This window comes from Mastomys coucha, unplaced genomic scaffold, assembly GCF_008632895.1.
Source record: "Mastomys coucha isolate ucsf_1 unplaced genomic scaffold, UCSF_Mcou_1 pScaffold21, whole genome shotgun sequence".
NCBI classification, from domain to species: Eukaryota; Metazoa; Chordata; class Mammalia; order Rodentia; family Muridae; genus Mastomys; species Mastomys coucha.
This window is the reverse complement of record NW_022196904.1, coordinates 159,560,962-159,584,515: the sequence shown is the minus strand read 5'-3', so window position 1 is coordinate 159,584,515 and position 23,554 is coordinate 159,560,962. Positions and strand designations below refer to the sequence as shown.

Genomic DNA, 23,554 nt, shown 5'->3' with positions numbered 1-23,554 from the left:
GAAGGACATTATTGAGTTAGCTCTCGTGCAACTTGAGATACTTGACAGTAAAAATAGGGTCAAAGCAATAAGTATGGTGACATGTACCCATTCCATGTTAACCAAAAGCCGTCTCAGGGGTTGGCACTTATAGTGCCTTCCTTGCTATTGTCATAGACTGATCAGCCTCATTCATGGGCTCAGCCATGCCTTGAACCACAGCTGCCCTTCCAACCCACACTAATGGAAGTTACAGGTATCTCTCTGGAGTCTTGGTCTTCCTCCTGAGTTGAGGCTCCATTTGCCTCACTTTTAGGAATGAACAGTGACAGAAAGTGGATGGTCAATATTAAAGGAGACAAGCTATCTTCAGCTTGCTTAGGAATTTCGTCCCCAGGGTGATTTATACCAAACTTTTAAACTTTTTTGTCTTGCTCCACAACTCTCGCTAAAGATAGTGTCTCGCCATGCAATTCTGGCTGGCTTAGAACTCGGCATGTAGACCAGACTAAACAGCAACCCTCCTTCCTCTGCCTCACCCTCACCAGTTTCGATAATTCCAGATATATGTCATCATGCCTGGCTTTATATCAAGCATATCTAATGACTGGATAGTTGTTATGAGAAATGTTTTTTGTTGTTGTTGACTTTTAACCTGATGGCCAGTGTCAACAGGAGAGAAGTGTCTTCAGGTCCACTGTGTTTGGATTTCAGACAGTTTTAAGTTATACCTATACAAACACTAAGCATGGGTAATAATCCCTTTCTCCTTCATCAAGTCAAACATATGTCATTGCTGACGTATGTTTTACTGATACGATGTTTTACACACATCTCTCTTACTGTCCATGAAGCCAGGCTGCTCAAACACAACCTTCACAGATGGAAACCCTCCCTTGCCTCGAGCGGAGACGTTCCCCTTACTGAGATTGATCGCTGAACTTAACGACATTGAGAGTTCTTAGGAGGCAGCAAGTACTCAACATCTGTTAGTGCTAATGATTGCTGTATTCAAATACTAGGCAATGTATATTACAATTCTGAACAAAAGCATAGGGAGCAGGTGCACAGAAATGACTTGCCATCCTCATTTTTTGTTGTTGTTGTTTATAGAAATGGGGGGAGGGGGAAGCTTAAAGAAATTAAAATTTTAATCAGTATCATTTAGTAGAATAAAAGAAAACTAAGATAGAATTCTTTAAATGTTATATTCCAGTACTTTGCCTAGTTTTTAATGCAGGACCTCCACAGTGGTACTCTGAAGATAAATAAATTGGAATCAGAAACTCATCACTTAGGTGGCAATAGCTCCAAACTCACAATGTCAAAATTTTTGTTTTGAAAGCTACTAGGGTTTGAGTACAAAAATAGTGGTTTGGTTGCTTTAGCGTTGAAGACCACGTGTCATGCAGAAAGATTGTGGAACTAAATGTTCCCCCAACCTGCCTCCTGTTTGTGGGTACTGCGCTTAGGGGAGTTGACTTTTCCTAGAACCCTGACTCCATAGGGCTTCTGTGAGAATGAAACTCATAAATGAATTCGTCATGCTTGCTGGCAACTTGTAAGCTCTCGATGGCTCTCCTTTCTTTCCTTCCCTCCTTCCTTTCTTCTTTCACTTCCTTCCTTCCTTCTCTTCTCCCTCTTTGCTCAAAAGCTTAAAGAACTGTTGATAAGCCATGTTGGCCTCTGTAACAGACACTTTTTGTATTCTAGGTAGTACTAGAGTTTAGAGACAGAATCTCTTCCAAGAAGCTAAGGCAAGATTTGACCTTGGAGCTTACAGGTCCTAAGCCCTACTTTCAAATCTCTGCATTAGACTGTGTCCCCTTGCCACAGAGTATAAATCTAGTTAGACTAGCCTTCCAGAGTTCCAACACCATACCTGCTTAAAAAAAGAAGGACTTAGTGAACAGCGAACCTGTAAGGTGAAGCATGTGCAGAAAAGAGGAAGTTGTACGTAGGATGGGCCAGTGCAATTTCACACAGTCATTGCTTTGGCATTGATGAGGTATAGCCTTGGTTTCTCCTGATGTCTTTTGTAGATAGTTATTTCCAGGCTCTGTCATTTACCTCAAAACATAGTCCACAGCACCTATAAAATTATTTCTGGTTATTTTCTTACCTCAAATTTAGTTTTTATAGTTCATATTTTTCCAATCATACTGTGATGGGTGTTTTCTCTGGAACTGTTATACAACAGGTAATCTTTACACCAGAGACCAGCAAATACCCCACAGGCCATGTCTGGCCTGACTCCCGTTCCTGCATAGCCAGAGAACTAATGGTAGTTTTAAGAATTTTAAAGGTAAATGCAGACAGAGGTAAGTTTTTAGATGAGAATAGCTGCAGACAGAATGGAGGGCATTGCTTCTGGTGTACAAAACATTTACTCTCTTGTCCTTTCCAAAACAGGTTTACTGGCCTCACCTTCAGACTTACATCTGGAACATTTATCAATGACCAAATGAAATGAAGGAAGCCATAAAGCACATTAACTGAAATAAATTAATTACAGAGGAGATGCCTTGTAAGCGGACTTAAGAGCACATAACGCATAGGAACTTGGCTGGGCCTATAATCTTTTAGACTTAGTAGATGTTTCAGATGTCTCCCAGCCTATGGCTTTGCAGAGAGCTTTATGAGGCTCAGCAATGAAGGCAGATGGTAGTAAAACCATCTGCCTTGAAGGGATACAGACCAAGTTTACTCTTCTTTATCTTTTGTGGGATGATCTCTGGAAATCTGAGATTAGAGGCTCTCAGACAGAATAATCCCTGAAGTCATCAGCTAGAAGATCTGACAGGCGGGTGGCATGGGATGCTGGGCCGACATGTTCTCATCCAGGAGGAAGCTGCTAGAGAGGGAAGGGCTAGGTTCTAGGCAGGATGAGACAGATGCTGGCAGCAAGATCCAGGAGTCTAGTCCGCCACATAGTTTTACTCTGTCCATGTTTGTTCTTGCTAAAAGGGGGAAGTATTTTAGACCCTTGAGTACCACAGACTTTGGTTTCTTAAAACCAAAGCAGCCTCTCTTAGATGTCCACATCTTTATTCCCAGGAATAAAGCAAGAGGTTGAAACATCACACTTGAGGGGACCACTTGGTCCTATTCCAACAGGGAAGATACCTGCTTCCTCAGAATGTATTATGACTCACAGGAGACCTTGAAGTCAGTGTACCTGAAGAGTGAAGCATCTGTTCTCAGATAAGAAAAATTGCTAAATCAAAATTCTTCCCAAAATGTATGTGAACATAAATTAGTGATTTAAAAAACAAAATGAATGTCAGCTTGGGAGTCAAGACTGTGAGAACAGGTATGAAAAAGGAAGAAGGGGCCACAAACAAAACCAACTTCCTTGTGCAGTTTTGCCTTAGGCTAGTAATAATTAATTGAGGAGAGGCCTGCGGAGGGCTGTTGTTACTGATTTCTATACGTGTAGGAAAAAGGGGTTTCCTCAAAGAGTCTATAGATCGGCAGTTGATTCAGGTAGAAGAACCAATCAAAACCAGGTTGGTTGTCTTCAAGATCCCACCTTTGGTGGGATAGCCATGGAATATATAGCAATGGGTTAGGAGAACCGATATATTTTATTAAAATGGATGTTATTACTCTTTATGAATAAGTTGGGCTTTACTACACATACACAGATGGGAGAACTTTTTAATTACAAGGAACAGTTACCTCCATGCCATCTTCATCTTCCTGCTTTCTGCTTTTCCACTCTGACTTGGAAGAGGGTGAAAATCTAACATACAGGCAGGAAGGAAAGACGGATACCCGAAGGGAAGGCTGCATGGTTTGCATGTTCACACTCGGTTGCTGACTTCTGTGTGTAAGGTAGGGTGACTAAATAGGACAGGGTTGATACTTAAGTAGAAACACAGTCTGCGATTTGAGATTTGATGTGTTGTGCATTGTCTGGAAAGCTCTAAGAAGGCTGCTGCATGAAGTGTTGGCCCCAGTGAAGTGCCAGGATGATGCCATTTGAGTTGAAAAGAATGTTTTTGTTCTGAAATACATGTGTTTTCAGGAGCTTTCCCGAATAGAAGCTAATTTTACCTGTATTTTCAAAATGCTTGCTTGGTAACCTTTGGCATTCGTGTGGGTGACATCAACCATATCTTCTAGTTGTATCATGGTGTGCCCCAGAAAGGCTTCTAAGCATGTATCCTCTACCGAACACTAATAACTTCTTCCCTGGTGGTAAATCTAGCTGCATGAGCTAGAAATGTAATTGGGATGCCTGTGCTGAAGTTTGGAGCTCTTGGGAGGATATCTGTTTGTAAGAGAATCTGAATATTCATGTAACTGTCCAGACATCAATAAATTCTTATTTTACCTTATTTATTTCTGTTCCCTAGTGAACAGCAGGGCTCTTAAGCACAAAGCTAATAGGTACATTCTTCAGAGCTGTGCCCTCGCTTACCTAAATCCAGCAGCCCTCTAACACATCTGTTTATCCATTACCAGGTAGCTCTCCTGTCAGGTGACACGTGTATGTTTCCTTTGTCTTAGAGCACTGGAGACAGTTGCCATTGTTTGCCATCAATTAGCTGAGGGTGGTATGTCAGGGATGTACGGGTGGTGTCACTTTAGTGTGACAGCCACCCGATGCGGTTGAGAAGGGATCGTTTCATTATGCTCTTCTTAGGGCTGCTGGGTAATGATACTCCACACTGCAAAGTGGAATGGGGAGGGAGGCAGTAGGAAGAATAGAGTTCATAGTGATTGGCAATATTAAAATTATTCATGCCGCAGGGAGAAGGGAAAGATTAGAGGGATGGATGTGCAAACTCTTAAGAAGTGGCTTTCTCCTGACACAGGTGGAATGTGGATGCAGAATGATGCCCTTCCTGATGAGAGGCAGAGGGGCAGTGCCCTGGCATTAGGAGGAAAGGCAGAGGGAAACAGGAAGTAGCCCCTTCTCGTCAGCAACAAGGATTAGCATAAACTGGGGGCTCTCCCATTCTCCAATTAACTTTAGAATCAAATACAGCCTTCCTAGCAAATTACCCTGGCAGGCATTTTCCTTGCTAGAAAACTCTTTCTGGTGTGTGAATTTAGGTCAGGAGGGCGTTTGCCATTGGATGACGGTGCAATTAAATTGCTTTGAGGTGTTCTGGGAAGAAGGGCAGATGGTATTGGACTTAAATTTTCACTCTTGGGGACCAGATATCTGAACACTCCCAGTATTGGCTGTTTTCCCCAGCACGTCTAAAGGGAAGTCTTGCTTTGAATTCTGAAAATTAACTAAGGCTGGATCTTTATGCTCCTGGAGAGGAGAAACAAACAAGTCGGAAGCACTGAAAATGTAAAATACTTCAAGATAAACTAAGCTTCGAGAGGGACAATTGTGTTGACATTTTAGTAACAGCCCATTTTCGCTCCTTAACGAAGTGCAGTCATGCATGAAAATGACTTGTTATCTTCTAAGCTGAAATGTATTCTGGGTTGTATTGCAAAGGTGTGTATTACCCCTTCAAAGGAAAGCACATTTTAACCCTATCAGGACTTGTTCTGGGCCCCAAACACTTTGTAGCATATACATAAAAATACTGAACAATAGAAAGCTGCTTAAAGAGAAAGCATAAACTCCTCTGTGGTGAAGGTCTCGAGTGCGCGGTTTATGTGCAGTTCTTTTCACCCGGGGTTTGCATAGGAAAGCTTTATTACATACCATTTTGGAGCAATGCATGTCTTTGTGATTCAGTAATCCTGTTAAGATTAAGCTTGTATTAATTGCAGTAATGTTGTCAAATGATAAGAGCATTCTGTAAGCACATACCCATAGTTCAGCCTTTTTGTATGGGCTTTTAATTCTTTTAATCTTATTTTATTTTCTGTATATCAGTGTTCCGACTGCACGTGGGTTCTAGGAACTAAACCTGGGCCCGTCTTCAAGAGCAGCAAATAATGTTAACTGTTGAGCCATCTCCCCAGCTCCTGTTTGGGTTGTTATTACATTATATATTTATATTTCTCCATGCAATCGTATGAAGTATTACCCTTTTTAAGATAAAGAATCTTAATCTGTCAATCTCTAGGGCTAAACTTGCAATCCAGGTCCATGTGACTCCCATTGTGTGCGTGGTCTCCTGTTCCTCACCATGCTGACACCACCTGTCTCATGTGCTTGATTTCTGATGAGGCCAAAAGAGCCAAAATTTCCATTGCATTTAAATGGCTTATCGAACTCCTCCCGGCCCTAGATTTCTCCTCTTGGGAGTGAGACAGAAAGACAAGATTAAGCTCACCTCTCCTACGGACCCTCTAATTCTTGTTAATGTCTCCTTGAGAGCCAATTTACCTTGGTCTCATCGATTAGTCTGCTCCTCTGTGCCTTGACCCTTGAAATTCTGCCCAAGAGATGAATGGTCAGCCCAGGCTTCCTCCCCTTCTGCTAGTCACCAAGCAATTAATGTCATTTCTCAGGAGCCCAACATGGCTGTGACATTCATTACAAGCCAGAGTCACCATCTTGGGATAAGGTTGATTCCCTTCTGGTGAGGACAGGCCAGAGCAATGCTAGGGCTTTTCAGCGGCCATGAATGCCCTCAAGCACAGACTTACAGGGAGCTCAGTCGTCTCCACAGACACAGTAAATCTTCTGGTGGCACGTTATCCATAGGCAGGACAACACGCTTGCCACAGTGAAGGGCACGTACGGCCGATTGCTCACCAGTCCCCCTGCAGGCCTCACTCCTTCCCTTACCTGGGGATCAATATGCCTCTGACACGAATCGGAAAGCTTTACCTGGAAAAGAAATCACAGTTCTTAACCAGCGATCTGTATTCCAAACCGAACAATTCAGTTAATTTATTGTCTGAGTTAAATTTCAGAGCTGGAAAATTTTTCCCTCATCAGGGCTGAGAATGGACGAAACAGAGAGTGCTATTTTTGACATTCTCACTGAGAGTGTGGTGGCCACCTGAGGGTCTCTACTCCACGAGGCCTTTCAAGTGCAGTGCTAGAAATGGCTACACCTTGTTTCTGATTCATCTGGTACTTGAGAGGCAGTGCGGGGTAGTGGTTAGGGGCACGTGGCCTGAAATCTTACTTCCTGATTTGAATGTCACCTCCACTATTTACTTTCCAGGTGACCATAGCCAAGTCACCTAACCAGGAACCAGATTAGGGTTCAAGCCTAATCAGTAAAATAGCAAATGTTTGTAAATCTTTGGTACATGACAAGTATTCAATCAGTCATAATCGTGAATCCCTCAATATGGAGACAAAGTAGATGGAATGCCCCTGAGACCTAGTCTAGCCCCTGCTACTTCATGGACGCACCTGGTCCACTTCGAGAGTCACAGAAATTTAGAATCTCAACATGCCTTAGCCCAAGACCTAGTGAATCAGTATGTCTTCCTTCCCTAATTCTTTTGGGTTATATTATCAAAGAACAAATGTAGCTTCCCATCCTTTTGAACAAGAAAGCATACTAGCTATTCTCTGCTGTATTGTGAATTGAACTTAGTTTTGCACTTACCAGGCAAGGACTTGCCCACTGAGCTATATGAATGACTACCTCTTTTGACCTTTGTTTCAGACAGTCTCACTAAACTGCCCAGGTGGGCCATGAACTTGAGATCTCTTACTTCATTCTGCCTATTAGTTAGGATTACAGGCTTACTCTGTGAGGCCTGTCTATGATAGCTAATTTTGTATGCCTCAGACCTACAGGAAATTCTTTGTGCCCACCCTCTGCATGATGAAAACAATCAACAAATGATGTGGGCAGTAGACTACAACAGACCTCGAATGGCCCAAGGCAAATAGGCTTCCTAAAGTACACCTTTTGTGTGGTAAATACCTCCCAAGTGAAGTATCCCCCAACGGTGCCCTGTCCGTTAGAAATGGCAGATTAATAGCCACTATTTGGACATAAAGATGCTGATTGACCCTGATTAAATGAAATAGTTTAAGGTAGCAGCCTTAAACTTCACCAGATTTCACCAGCCCTGAGGGCCTGAGAGCCACATAGATCACAGAGCCACCTCTGCCTATTATTGTTGGAGACAGGGTCGAGGTCAGCCATAAGCCAGGCCCCATGTAAAGGAGTCCTGAGCAGTATGGAAGAGGGCTTCTGGCTCCGGGCAGCAGGCAGAGTTCATACATTCTTTGCGTCACCAGGCTTTATTCCCTGGGGGAGTTCACCACCACTTAATCACAAAAGCAGTAAGGGCTTCTAGTTTGTTCTTTGCTGTGCCTAATCAGTTGTTCCAGCTGCCAATCACCAACAGTATCTGGAAGTTCACAGAAAAGCCCCCTTCAAGCTTTGGAGACAGCACTGACCCCCAAGGTGACTCAACAATGAAAGCTGTCCTCAGGGGCAGTCTGCGTCCGGTTGATGTGGTCACAACAGTTTTGTTAATACTGTCTGAGTTCTGGAGGGATCCGTTCTCTGTAGGCTTTGATCGGTGGGCCACATTGTACACTCCATTAGTTGCACTGTGGAAATAATTTTGATTAAGTACAGAAATATTTTTTTTCTTTTGTGAATAACCTTACAGTTCCACTCCAACATGGAGATTTTCTTCCTAAGATTGGAAATACCTTGGCAAAGCCTGTGGGTTTGTCAGTAAGGAGATGCTGAAGCAGCCAGGTCTGTGGAAAGCCTGGAGGCATTCAAACTTAAAACATTAATCAAGTTTAGCACCTACCTGCCTTGTGCAAAGAAGGTAGTGGAATATTGTGTTCAGATGAGTGAAGAAATAATACTTGGATACTGTAGTACTTAAAAGTATATTCTCGATGTATGTCTTGATGAGGTTAGGTGTTCCTGGAGTCACTGTATATAGCAAAGACATTTTTCTCAGCCATGGTAACAGTTTCTTTGATAAAGGCCAAGGATAGTCCCGCTGCAGCCATAGCTACCCCAGGTAGTTGTCCTTTGGAAGTACACTAGAAAGACATGCTTGTGTCTTTATTACTTATCCTCAATTTCATTTCATTGTTTGGGTTACAGGGAATACCTAAAAGTAGCAACTCTAACCCGGATGCTGCAGACAGACTGTTCTCTATAGACAATGATTAGTTCTTTCAACTAAGCCATCCTCTCTCTACTTGCTCTTAGCATCTCCTGCTGCCTCCCACGACACAGAAGCAAGTGGTTTGCTTTCTTTTGCAAAAAAAGTGATTGATTGGGCCCTATATAAGAAACTGTTCAAATGCCTTCTAATTCAGACTTAAATTGAAGCCCTGAAGCCCTCCCTTTCTTCTCAAGGGGTCCCTGGTAGAGGAACATCTCAATGCCATGAACCAGCTATAGTTATAAAGGGCTGTGGACATGTGTGTGACCCGAGAGCTCTAGGAAGACCCTACCTTTGGCCTTCAGCTCCATGCCAGTTACCTCAAAGAGTTTACCCCACACACCCTCTCCACCACTTCCTCCTCCTGGCCTTTGTACTATACCTTCATAAAGCTTGGAAAGAGCTTCCCTCAACTGTACCACATACTGCTGACTTTCTGCTCCAGGACTCTTGGATGCCCTGAGGTTAAGATGTGTCTGCTACAAATCTGAGAGAATTAATACTACCCTGGTGCAATCTTTGATCAGAAGGGAATAGAAAATGTTAGATAAAATTTCTACTTCTATATATAGAGCCCCAAGATAGATTTTATTGGCATTTAGGTTGCTTGTCTTTATTCATTCAGAAAGCAAACATGTATTAATGCAATTGGTAATAAAAGATATGTCTTGTTTTATAGTTTATCCCAGGACTAAGTTTTGTGTCTACCACATGGTAGCTACTCCACAAATATTTGTAGAATGATCAGCTCCTTAGTGAAGTCTGAAAAGAGACCATGGTTGTAGCTCAGGGTAGCTCACTTTCTTAATACGCATCGTGTTCCAGGTTCGGTCCCCATCAGAGGAGAAAGGGAGAGGAAGGCGAGAATTCTAAACCAAGTATGTCAGGGTAGAGGACAAAAGTACCAAAGGAGAAACTGCTGGGATAAATTCCAGATGCGGTTGCTTATCTGGCTTGGGTAGAGCCACAAATTAGTGTGTTAAAGTGTTGGGGCCCTGTTAAGAGGTCTGCATTAGTAAATCTTGGTATTTTGATAGAATTAATACATACTTGTGCTTCTTTATCTTCAAGCTGAAACTCTGTCAAGGACAGAAATACACAAATGGTGGACTAGCCAAATATATAGCAGACATACCATTTAAATAATGTTGGAAGGATGGATAGAAGATGGGAGAATGAGTGATAGGTGTTGGTTGTGACTTGACTGGGAGAAAGCAGAGTCCTTCAGCAAGTCTTCACTTTTCAGTGACAGGCTATAAGTGACCCCGAATTGTCTAGCTATTTAATTGTATCTAATGTCAAATCCAACTAAAGCAGTTACTATAGACCTATTTTCTGCTGAACCATATTGTAAAGCTTAGCATGTGCAACCAAGTTTCCCTATTGCCCATGAAGTTGTAAACAGTGAGGGCAGCACTTCCCTTGTAATAAACATAAACACATACAAACAAAATACCTGTAGGCATGAATAAGCGATGGGGTATGTTCAGCAACAATTACAGAATAAAAGACAGCTATTGTCTCTATACCTAAAGCAGAGTTTTATAAAGGTAGCTGTGTTTCAAGGTGTTTCTGTGACCTATTATTCCATTTGTTTTTAGAGCAGTATATAAAATCCAAACTTCATGCTGACAAACACCAATGTTGAAACTAACTATTGCTACAGTCAATCCAAGCAGCCTTCTCCCTTGGGCCACATTATTATGGGGAATACAGGCAGAATTGTGGTTCCCTGAGCCAGCAGGGCACAAATGAGGGCAGTGATTCATAAGGTGACTCCAGCAAGCTCGCAGATGTGTAACTTTCATGGAAGCTGACATGCACATGAGAAGCCTGGGCTTGACTTTTTGAACTGGTAAGCACTTCCTGGCCTTGCCGCCACTTCACGACTCAGAGGACTGTGGAAGGGTGAAGGTTTCTGAGGATAGGAGTGAACCTGACAGAATGCTGATTTACCAGAAATAAACCCTTCAAAGGAGATCACACCCATGTCAGTAGCTTTTTGAGCGGGAAGATGGTAATTCTGCCTCTTCACACGCTCCTGTAAGTCCTTGAACTTCTATGCCATTGGATTAGTCTTTTGGGGGCTGGGTCATCTGGGGTCTTAATTCTATCCTGGTGAGGTTGGATGAAAGTGATACTGGTCTAAAAATACAACTCCCTGAACTTTTCAACCTTCATATCTTTTTGATAATATGACTTTCTTAATCCTGAACTTGATTTCTTTAATTTTTTTAAAAAAAATCCATTTGTTCTTTGATATTAGTAAAGTTCAAAAGGGGCAGAAATGGGCATAGAATGGAACTGTATACTGAGAAGGAAGTGAAGGACATCATTGATAATAATGTCACCTGATTACAGCCTAATGAGATGTCTGTCAAGTAGGTCCCCCACACTAAGGTCCTTCCTTTCTGATAGACTTTGAAAGTGACAAGCCCCGGTTATCAGGCAACATCTTACCAATTAGCTGATGTAAATGGGCACATAGGCAAGTTTGAGGTCCTTCACAGTTCTCAAAGGTGGAGCTGCCCCAAGTACGAGGTTCTGACTCACCCTTTGCGTGTGATGGGCAGTGGTGGGGACAGACCTGTGCTGTGTATGAAGACTACCATTACTTACTTTCTCATCTTGGATAAGGGCCTCTTGGGAATGAAAGCAAGAGGATTCATCACACCATCAAGGAAATGACTGCAGTCTGTCAGGCTCTTAGTGAAGAATATAGGACCCTGTGTTGGAACTGCAGTCAGGTGTGTTCTGTTGTCTTTGTGCTGAAGTGTGGCAATGGCAGAGAGAGCAGAGGCCTGGCCCACAGCATCTTGCTGCACAGTGGAAGCTGTGCTGAGCTCCTTGAAATCAGCTGACTGAACATGTCATTATGCAGCTATCATCCTCTGTGACTGAAAAGCGCACAGAACCCTTTGCTCAGAAGCAAACAGCACAAGATTAATTATAATGACCAGATAGGGAGCTGGCAAGGGCACACCACACTTGAGAGGCAAAGGTGAGCCTGGAGCAAGTTCAGGCAGAGCTCCTGAGATGGTGATGAAGGCACCAGAGCCAGGGAACCTGTTCTACCATAGAAACAAAAGCTGTGTGTATCCAGGAAGGGGAGAACTGTTCCCTAAAAGGCACTCAGAGAAAAACAAACAAGCCCCTGAAATATGCTCGCTGTCAGCTTTGGTGTTTAAAATGTGGGCCTCCTTCAGGGCACCGTCTCATGCTGCTTCTCTCTTGATTTCAGCTCCCATTTTCGCCAGCAATCATTCAACCCGAAGTGGAACAGCTGCTGGGGCCGTGCCACCCCCACATCCTGTCAGTCACCCTTCTCCGGGACATAATGTACAGGGGAGCCCCCACAACCCCTCCTCCCAGTTACCTCCACTCACAGCTGTGGACGCAGGCACTGAGAGGTAAGGCCATCTGTCGCTCTCTCATAATAGGTGTCGCCGCCAAACCTCCCTCTACCGAGAAGAGCTCTGACAGTTGCTGAATTTTATTAATAATCTGTTGGTGGGTTGAGTTACCCAGGGGTGACATTTTAAAAGTAACATACACCAAGTATGTGGACCAGATATCTCATTATCTGTTACATTTTTTATATGTGTATCACAAATGAAATGATACTGGCAATGGAGCTCTCGGGTGTCAAGAGCTGGAAGATGTACCACAAGGCCCCACGGTTGCTACCTCTCTCCATCTTGCTTTGGGACTCAGTTTCCAGTGAGTTGAGGAGCTCTCTAGATAGGAACGGTACCCTAGGTCCGCAGATAGCAATCCAAGTTTGTATGCTAAGCAGGCTTCTATTATCGACAGAATGACTGGGAACAAAAACAAAGAAACATGTAAGTTGGTCTTGGTTCTCACAGTTTCCAAGAACTCAGCCCATGGTCCCTGGGCCCTGCTCTGGGCTCATCGGAGTGGGAACATGTGGCAGAGGGGAGCTTCTTCATCTCCTGGTGCCTAGAAAGCAAAGAGACAGAAAAGGACAACATTCTCCATTCCCCCTTCAAGGGCATGTTGCCGGCAACCTAACTTCCTTCCACTAGGCCCCACTTCCCAGGGAGCACTAGAGGGAGGTGCCAAGGCAATGCCTCAACACACAGGCCATGGGCAGTTGTTCATCTCCCAACTGGAGCACCATGGGAAAAGATTATAAGGTGACAGAGGATGTTATGTGACAGATCAGAAAGGGACTGTTGATGCAATGGCTTTGGTTGATATCTCCCTCCTAAGGAATTTCTGTGGGCAAAGAATCCCTAAAGAACTCTATGTTCCATGTTATTTTTACTTCTGAATTCTCCAGTGGCTTTCGAGGTTTGAGTCTGAGGGTGGGGTCTCATGCCTCTGCTCCCCAAATGCATCTGTTTCTGTGAACCACAAACCCAGCAGTTTCTCAGTGAGCGAAAAGATTGGCAGTAGAGGCATCGAGAGACAAGGAATTTGTCTCCACATAGATAAAGGGGAGCAGCATCCAGGGCAGGAAGGACACCCGCAAGATACAGAAGAGATGAGGACACACAGCAAGCACAGAGTCCTGGCCCTTCAGGGTTACAGCGTGCGGGATGAATGTGGATAATGGTTGGGTGATAACGGCTGGCTTCAGTGAAGCCTTGTGTTTTTAAACTGAGGAGTTGGCCCTATCCTACTGGAAGCAAATAACCACTGCTAGGAGAAAGACCCAGTCAGACTGACATTAGAGAGGGAGGAGTGTGCATTTGCAGTTGGGGTGGGAGATGGGGGAGGTTACAGAGTGAAGCTGGTGTGAGGTTCCTTGTGAATACTATGGTGCCTGGAGTTATGACAGAGAAGTAAGAAGAAGTTACTCAAGAGCTTCATTAGGAGGCAGACTTGCTGAAGGATGGAGAGAAGGAGCCAAACCAATACCCAAGTTCTCTCTTGAAATTGTGCCTTTTAACAAACTTTGGGAAATAAAAGAGAGAGAGAGGGAGAGAGAGATTTTGTGAGGTGGTAAAAGATCCATGTGGATGTATGGGATCATTAGAAATATGAATTGGAAGGTAGGAATTATTTCATCGGTCCTGTGTACATGGTAAAGTGTAGCCGCACTTTGAAGGACCTAAGCAAAACCATGTCAGTGGTCACTACCCCTTAACATGCTCCCTGGAGACAGGAAGTCTGTCCTACCAGGTCCTGAGAGGAGCTTATCCCTTTTAGCATTTGTACAGTTTGCAGGTGGCCAAAAAACATCGTTCAGCATAGCATACAGTAGGCTACACATGGCTTCCTAGACAATCATGAGGTACTAGTGTGACTGACAGATTACAGTTGGAATCTAGAGTGCACGCAGTGATCAGTAATATAAGTAACCATGGTGGGAGAAAGGAGGGAGGGGATGGGAAGACACAGTAGCTCAGTGGGAATGAATGAAGACGTGTTTGCACTTTTACTTCATGCCCTTGCCACACAGGGCACGTATGTATCCTGACCCCACACTGACTGATTGGGCAAACGTGAGATGTTGCTTATCTCTTCCAGTCAAGTCCGAGAAGAAGGAGGCCATGAAGAAACCTTGAGTTATTCACTATGTTTTCACTAGGGACCAGGATGAGAACATGGAGAGGAAATGGGTTTACCTTCCGCTCTGGGTTTATACACCTTCACTCTGTTTGCCTGGGAAATCCCCCAGTAAAAACTCCAGCAGTTTTCTTAACGGAAACAGGTTGATCACACTCTGCGATTTTAGTGGGACGCTGGCACCTTTTCCTGCTTTGCAGGCATTGATTCATCATTTACTTAGCTTTAGCTCATTAATAAAATGGACTGAGTCACTGTCAGAAGTTAGAAAGGGCCCACCGCAGCTGCCCATCTAACATCCAGTTCTTTCATCCTGACCATCATCAAAGTAAGTGCAAGTTTTCTCAATTTGATGAGAGTCTATTTTTATTTTTAAGTACTAACTGAATGACACTTAATTTTGGGGATTTGAACAGTGCCACAGCCCATCCCCTGATGTTGATTTGCACTTCTTATGGGAAGTCCTGTTTTACTATGTCATGTTATATGAGCCACCTGTACTTTATGTCTATATAGTGGCTTCCATTGAGAGGAACTCAGTGTCTCTGGAAATGTTAAGTCATTGGGTTTTATAGTGTGACTGCTATACCAACAAATACAAAAATACTTATGGTGGCCATTTTGAACTGGAGAAATCTTAGTAGCCCCAGTAATAAGTCACCAAAGTTCGTGTCACTCATTTTTGCAAGAGAACGGAAGCTGCCTCTCATCCTTCTGAAGGTCACACACATGATGCAATCTGTAGTGTCCGTGACAGGGAGGTGCACTCTCCACAATGGAGGAGCTTCTAAAAGCTTTCCTGAGCCCCATTTCTGAGACTTCTGAGACATAAATGGTTAAAGGAAAAGAGAGGAATGTGTCTCTTTACACAATATATAGTCTGGCACAAGAATTAAGACCAGAAAAATGTTAGGAATCATCCTTTTAGAAAAAGTAGTCAGCCGGGCCGTGGTGGCGCACGCCTTTAATCCCAGCACTTGGGAGGCAGAGGCAGGCGGATTTCTGAGTTCGAGGCCAGCCTGGTCTACAGACTGAGTTCCAGGACAGCCAGAGCTACTCAGAGAAACCCTGTCTCAAAAAAAAAAAAAAAAAAAAAAAAAACGAAAAGAAAAAAACAGACTGAGAAAAAGTAGTCAAATCACCTTTACCAAATACAGACTGCCAGTTTCTGGAGTCCCTCCTGAGTATTAGAAACCTAGGGCTTGTATGTCTCTTGACTATCCAAAGCTAATGCTCATAAGGATCATGTTCTAACTCACCACTGGAGACTTGGTACCATCTGCCTGGATGCTGAAGGTCAAAGAGTAACCATTTCTCCTCATTGTTTTCTCAGTTACTAAAGCTCTCCATTCCAGGCAAGCTGGCCGTTCACTCTTCTCACTTACCTGGCTTGTTGTGGTGCCTTAGCTCAGCCTTTCTGACTGTTCTATGCAGCCTTCAGTGCTCAGCTTGCTTCTCAAGCAGGAAGCCTCCCCCTCTCTTGGGTCAGAGGCACATACCCCTGGGAACTCCTTGGTTCTTAAGATCTACCAGCTCATAAGCTTCAGAGGACTTTGCTCTGAGTTCTATGCCAGGCACTAAGGAAGCTTTAACAAGGGACAAAGAGCATGGCCCCATGGAGGGATCCCATAGTATTCTCTTTGATTTTGGTTTGTTTTTTGTTTGTTTGTTTGTTTGGGGTTTTGTTGTTTTGGTTTTTTGTCAGAAGGACGGTGGTCTTGATTTTAAATACTTCTTCCATCTTATACCTCCTGTATATTTTGATTCAATTCCTAGGAGCCCATCCAGCACGCATGTTAGGCACACACACATTGCTAAGAGGTGTGGTGCTTTCTTATGGCCCGCGTATGTAGCTTCAGAATACCTCTCAACTAGGCCTGTTGCTTTCCTACTCCTGCTCCTGAACAAACACATATCTTGGCATCTTCGTCTACACAGCTTCTTCATAGCCTCTGTCTTCCGAATGTCCTAGTGTGTGTTCAGTACTCATAAAAATCTAACAAGATGTCAAAGCTTAACAGGATCTGCCCTAGCCCTAGGGGCTCCTTGGTTCCATGGAGTCTTTCACTAGGCTGGTGATTATGAAGACTAAAGAAAGAAAGGGTGGTGCAGTGGCTTTGGAGGCACCAAGCAAGAGCATCTACTCTCAAAATGGAGGTGGAAGGAATAGAGGAAGCTGTATCGCCTCTGAAAGTCAGTGGTCTATAGGTGCAGATGTAAACAGGGACAGTGACAAGCATGGCGATGGCAGAGATGTAACTGAGAGTTACCTGGTATTAGCCACACTAAGGAAGTTGAGCTTCTTCTGAACAAGGGTTTATTATTTGGCCAATAGAAAACCATAGTGACTGTAGCGCTCATTCTAAATGTGTCTGATCTTCACCTACAGAGAATGCTGAATACCTTCCAGAAGGAAGGACAAGGGACAAGAAAGTGTATCACTTGGTCCTCAGTCAGACAAAGGCTGTCCTTTGAAACTCTTAAGACTCAAGACCGTGGAGTCGATGTTATTTTACTTTCTTGTACAACTTGAAAGGATCATTTTGTTCTTGGCCATTCCAAGAGTGTACACTACATAGTTATGGGATTTTCAGGTCTTTGAAGAATCCCCAGGTGTCAAAAAATTGAAAATTATCTCTGTGTTAGGGAGAGTAACAAAGGTCTGGGACTCAGAAGCACTTGTCGACCTTGCTTGTCTATTATATTAGAGGAGAATTGACTCTGGCTACGACTGTGTGCATCCTCACATAGATACAATTTACTCAGTGCTCATCACTGTGTGACCCCTGATGTGTATGGCAGATATTTTGTCATGTTCACAGAGACATTCCTAACCCAGAGGGCAGCAAATAAACACAGACAATAACTAACGTCCATCAATCTTGATTCTCATGATCATGTGACACAAAGTGAGTATGTGCCATAGCAGCAGGCTCTACAGCTGGATGATGAAGATGCAGGCATCAGAGAGTTAGAGTAGAAGTCAGGATGTTATTTTCACTTAGCATCTCCTGAGGATGTCTAATGCTGTCTAGAAAGATGACATCCATGGACATTTGAGATTAAGAGAGGAAGAGTCTAAAATCTCCCTCCTTTCCCAATATGTCCATATGTGTGCATATGTACGCACACACACATACACATACAGACACACATACACACCCACACACACCTACACATGCACATATATACATACACACACACACACTCACATATACACATATACACACACACTTTGAGAATTCCTAAATACCATAAAAATATGAATGGATGTAAAATATAATGGCTTTGTAATCTTCCCTGGCCTATCTCTGATTAAGATTTCCATCAAACTCTCAGGCTTTAGTATATTTCTCTGTAATATAATCAAGAGTTAACTCTTATCTCTAATTTACCACCAAAGACCTGAAAAGCCTAGGACTCACCTCTGATCTTTTCCCTTGCTCTTTCACGTGTAATTAACTCATCAATCTGTCAGTGGACTTCAGGCTTAATCAGTACCATTCTTCTGGTCGATTCTGGGCCCCCACCTGACCTTCCATCTCGAGTACAGCAGCACTGTCCTCTCTGTGACTGATTTTGACTGTCCACAGCAGTCCTCTAACCCCATCTCATCAGCCTTGGCTCTGTGCCTCAAGACCTGTCCTTTAAAATGTAAATAAATCATTTGTTCCTCTCTCTCTCTCTGAATCCTACCAAGATGTGATGATCCTCTGTGGTCAGGCTCCAGCCAAGCGTCCTTCCATTGCTACCCTTGTTTAATAGGCCTTACCAGCTTTCATGCAGTTCTTAGAAAGGACTGACTTGCCTTGCCCCTAGGCCTTTGCATCTGCTGATCCCGAGACACTAGATCATCATGATGTTGCTTGGCATGACTGTTTTTTCTTCCAGGGTCTGCTCAAACTGTGCCATTTTAGAGGCATTTCTTTGGAGAGCCTTTGTTAGTTTATTTGAGAGGGTTTGTTGGTTGGTTGATTGGTTTTGAGATGGATTCTCATATAGCCCTGGATGGTCTAGAACTTTCTAGGTAAATCAGGCCTCAGACTCAAAATGATTCTCCTGCCTCTGTCTCCTGTGTGCTGGGATTCCAGGTCTGAGCCTCAATGTTGGCCTGAGAGAAGCTTTCCCCATCCAGCTTCACTGTGTTGCTTGACTGTGCTCTCTTTCCTTTTGCCAGCACATTGCCTGACGTTATTATGGATTTATATCCACTCCATTATACTAGGTCTCTCTGAGGGCAGAAACTGTAAAGGTGCCAATGGCCACTCCCATCCTAAGCCCTCCATGCTTCTAAGATCTGTGGAATTGCCTGAGGAGAGTGGAGATGGGGGTAGGAACTCCACAGCAATGATGGCTTTACTCTTACTGGACAGCGCGTGGTTACTGTCTGTCCTTCCGCCACCTTCTCCTTTGAGTCACTTCCGTCCCTGCTTGAGACCTTGCTGTGAGACTTCACAAGCAAACAGCTGCCTTCTGGGCTCAGTACTTCCTCACATCATGTTATTGTCCATGCGATTTTTTTTTTAAATTTCTGAAACACACTTTTATCATTTTATCTTAAGCATAGGCACATATCAAAATCAATATTAAGATGTCCACAAAAGTTACAATTTTTTTTTAAAATGCTAAGGAGGTCACTTGGTCTCTAGAAGCCATGTCAGCCATCTTTATTTTGTTCCACATTCCAAACAAAACCATCTCCTGTTAAAGCCAAGATGATGTTTTCTTAGTCCCCTGGGATTTTCTGTCATGAAAGTGAGTCATAACTGCAAGAAAGACGACGCCTTGAAGGAAGATAGAATTCCTTTTTTGCCACCCCTACTTTAACACACAAAGCAACAGAACTATGATACTGTTGCTAGGCCGTGGTATTATTCAAACTTGTACGCTCTCTTCAACAGGTTATGCAAATCCTGAATCTCCAGGGTGAGACTCAGCAGTCTCCCAGCCTGATTAGTGCTCACACAGTGGAACAGGTCACTCTGGAGAGAGCCTCCACGTCCTGTTCTGGCAATGGGATCTAAACACACAAGTCATTTCTCTCCCTAAGTGAGGTGCTGGCGGCTCAGAGACTCCCATCGTGTTTTGCAATTGAGGGGCTATCTGTTAGTCAGGAAGGAGACTATCAAGGTGAATAGATACTAAGACACAATGGTTTTTTTTTTTTTAGGTGAGTCTTTTTTTTTTTTTTCTGGAAAACAATGTCTTTGCTTTTGTGTGTAGTCAGAAGTAAGAAGAAAGCAATCCACGTTTTTAGTCAACCCCAGAGCAAATGGTAAGGGACATTCTTTTAGATCTATATTCTCTTCTTGAATAGCTATTCCCTCCAGAAACAGAAACAAACACAATATTCAAAGATATATTTCAGTTGAGCAAATGGCTCATTTACCTGGGCCCAGGAATTGACACCAAGTAGAGGGCTAAGTCTTTGGAAGCAATGGAATGTTCTACTGAGTAGTTCTTTGGTAACAGTGACCAGCATTTGCTAAGTCCTTGGATATTGCTGGCTGAGGGTGCTCCAAATGCAAGTTGAAAATAAATGGCCAAGAAGTTATTCTCTGTCCACCCAGAAGAACCATGAGCCCTGGCTGACTGTGACCTTTGAAACAGCGACTCACATCTCTAGTCAGTACTGAGCCTCACTTTCGAGAGACGGTAGTAATACTCCTTCATAGTTACTTGATGTTTCAAAGATGGAAAGAAACTACATCCAAATGCCATATGTCAATTACTGAACAAACTACCTCTCAGATAGTCTCAGATAGTTTCTTAAAATTCACAGATTATACTGACTGTGTAGTCTCATTTAGCTTAGCACTGGCTTGCAAATGTATCTAGATATGCAGAAGTTACATTTAAATTTGATCCTCAAAGTTGCATAGACTTTAAAGAAACTACATTTTGAAGCCATGTGGAAAGGTTTAAGATAATCTGTGTAGGGACACATTTGTACCTCCCTTTCTCATGTTTAGAAAAAAAAAAGTTTTTTCTTGTCTAGCATTCTCATTATAGTCTCTTCTGGATGCTACTCTTTCATAATACATTATGTCAGAAAGCACACTGAACATGGCTGCCATGTTAAACAAGAGACACTCCCCTTGTTCTAGGGTGGGGAGTTAACCCACTTATTTGAGTGCACTCAGAGCAACCCAAGAAGAGTCACAGCACTGCAGAAATTCTCTTTTTAGAGCATATTTTTAAATCAAATGTCCAAGACTACCCTAGCTAGAATTTTCTTATGGTTAGTTCTCCTTTGAAAGGAGAACTTGGCAGAATCGTGCATTTCTGTTCCTACCATTCACAAGAGATTCTAAAAGAGAACAAGTGACTGAGTCACAGTCAGTCCTAGAATCCAGATATTTCCAGAACTCAGCTCTTGTTTTTTGCAGGATTCATTGCTCTTGTATACCATAGGTCATTTCTCCTACATTTTCTTTGCCACAAAGGAAAACAACAATATCCTTGGCATCACTTCATAGTTGGCCAGAAATAAATATATATATATATATATATATATTATATATACATATATAATATATATATAAAATTCATAACCTTTAGCACTGAATATTTTCTTGACTTTACAGCTTGTTCCATGTTCCCAAGTGGAATAACTCTCCTGTGGGTCACACTGGCAATTCCATTTTCACAAATGCTCACTCTTTAACATATACGTTTGAATCGCCATTTATAGCTCTATGATCATTTCGCCCACAGTCCTCAAATCATGTTCTCTGGAGGCATGGGGATCGTCCTTAAGTCTTGAGCCCCTCTGGTTTGATGAATTGTTTGCAGTAATTATTGACCCAGCTGTTTATGAGGAGACAGAAGCTCTACTCCTTTCTAGGGCACCAATTTGGCTGTTTGACTGAAGACCAACTCCTTGGATGGACACACAGCTCTTGGCCAGCATTGGTCCTGCCCAGATGGACGGTTTTGCAATTACCCAGACCTCTCAGCAACCATTTCTTCATTACTGAAAGCTGCCCCCAATTGTCCCAGAAGCCAAATTCAATCTGCAGTTCCCCCAGTAACGTGCTGTGATTCATTTGGGGACAAATCTGGATTGAACTGAGTCCAAGTGTCTCTTTTGTGAGACAGAAGGGAAGTATAAGTAGATACTATAGTCACCCAGATGAATCAGCCAGGAATTCATGAAGTGATTCATAAATCGTTATAAAGACCACTAAAGTCTACTAAACTGGAGAGCCGTCTGGCTATACAAAGTGTGGTATTATTATTGGGCCTTTTTGAAAAAGATGTTAAATCAGATGTAAAATCCTTAAAACTATGCTTTTCTTTTTAGGTTTTGAAAAGGATTTCTTCCCTCTCCTTCTTCCCCCACCCCCATCCTCCTGTCCTGCAGTAAACAGCAAGCCATTTTTCATTGATTAGTTTTCACAGATGAATTTTAAAATCCTCACAGATGATACTCTACAATTCTTTTAAGAAAAAAAAGTCCTTGCACAGATCCAGGATAGGCCAGTTTGTATCCATTAGTTCTGCATCTAGGCAGCAAATCAGTAAGTACAATGAAAGGAGCTCTTCGTATGTGTTCTTCCTTCTTTAGTAGGTTTATAGCTCCAGTGGAAGACAAAGAGGACAAACCAAACCACACTGGCTTGTTTGAATCCCAAGAGAGAAGTGTCATGACTTACTGTAAGAAAGTGCATGGTGTGGAGTAGATGGTATGGTAGGAAAGTACCTTCATCATTCCTGCCCTCCTTTACTGTCATCCAAAACTGGTACCAGATCCCCTCCACCTGCAATGTGCCATGATAGTACTGATATATTAAGTCAGTACCGAGAAATTAGACCCTTAGAGACCCCAAGACTGCTCCTCAAACTAGAAAATGAACCCAAAGATCAGTGTCAGCATCCATACTGGAACTGTCAAGACAAAAAGGCCTCCTCAGATTTCTTTTTTGTTCTGAGCCTTCCCTGAGTGGTCTAACATAACTCCAGGACCATAATCTTGGGCAGTTCTTAGGCTCTGACTCACCAAAAACGCATGCCGGAGATGCCCTACATCATTGGTTCTCAACCTTCCTAATGTTGTGACCCTTTAATAGAGTTCCTCATGACATGGTGACCCCTAGACATAAAACTATTTCATTGCCATTTCATAACTCTAATACTGCTACTGTTATGTTTGGCATCTATTATGCTTCATACTACATTTATATTTGTGTTTTCCAGTGGTCTTAGACGACCCCAAAGGAGTGTCACAACCCACAGGTTGAGAACTGCTCCCCTATATGGGCCACTCTATTTAGATCAACCCTCCGCTCCCTAAGCATGCACTCATCACCTGAAGTTGTCAGACATTTCTAAACTTAAGTTCTTTGAGATCCCTGATTTCCAGATGTAAACTTTTGTACAATGTACTTTATCTACTGCTGTTTCTTCTCTGACACTCACTTGCTAGTACAGTTGAGATCCCTGATTTCTGGGTGTAAACTTCTGTACAATGTACCTTATCTACTGTTGTTTCTTCTGTGACATTCACTTGCTAGGACAGTACTGTCTTTTTACTTAGTCTTAGATATACTTGGTTGCTTCCTTTTCCTTAAGTCCCAGAAATACAGAGAAATGGGTCTTCAGCTGCCCCTCCCTCTGTGCTTGCACCAGCTTGGTCAGTGCCTAGATTATATCTCCTAAATGAAAAAAGAAAAAAAAATAGAATAATCTCATACTTTTCAATTCTGAGGGAAATTGGGCTATCTTTTGTCCTACATTTCTGTAGAAGCTGGGAGAGTTAGAGGATTTATTCAGATTTTCTTATCTAGTAAGAGAGAGCACTGGAGTCCAAGCCTGTGTGCACCTGACCCATGTGCCTCTCTGCATCCCCTGTTTCTCCATCCCTTCCCAGGTTTCTCTGTGTGAACTGTGCTTGTCCCACTTGGGACCTGCTGTCTTGTGATCATCTAGGAGTCAGTGCTACATCTTGAGGAAGGGTGAGCTGTTTCTGCTGGCCAGCCCACTGCCACATGGGGAGCCTGGTGTT

General features: G+C 43.0%; 1 protein-coding gene across 2 annotated transcripts in view; it reads left to right on the top strand.

Moving 5' to 3' along the window:
• Window positions 1-23,554, top strand: part of Glis3 (GLIS family zinc finger 3) — a 426,677-nt gene that overhangs the window by 378,297 nt on the left and 24,826 nt on the right. For both annotated transcript variants that reach the window (XM_031390036.1, XM_031390037.1), the window contains one exon: window positions 12,254-12,422. In XM_031390036.1, coding sequence (XP_031245896.1) covers window positions 12,254-12,422 — 169 coding nt within the window. The remainder of the gene's footprint in view (window positions 1-12,253; window positions 12,423-23,554) is intronic.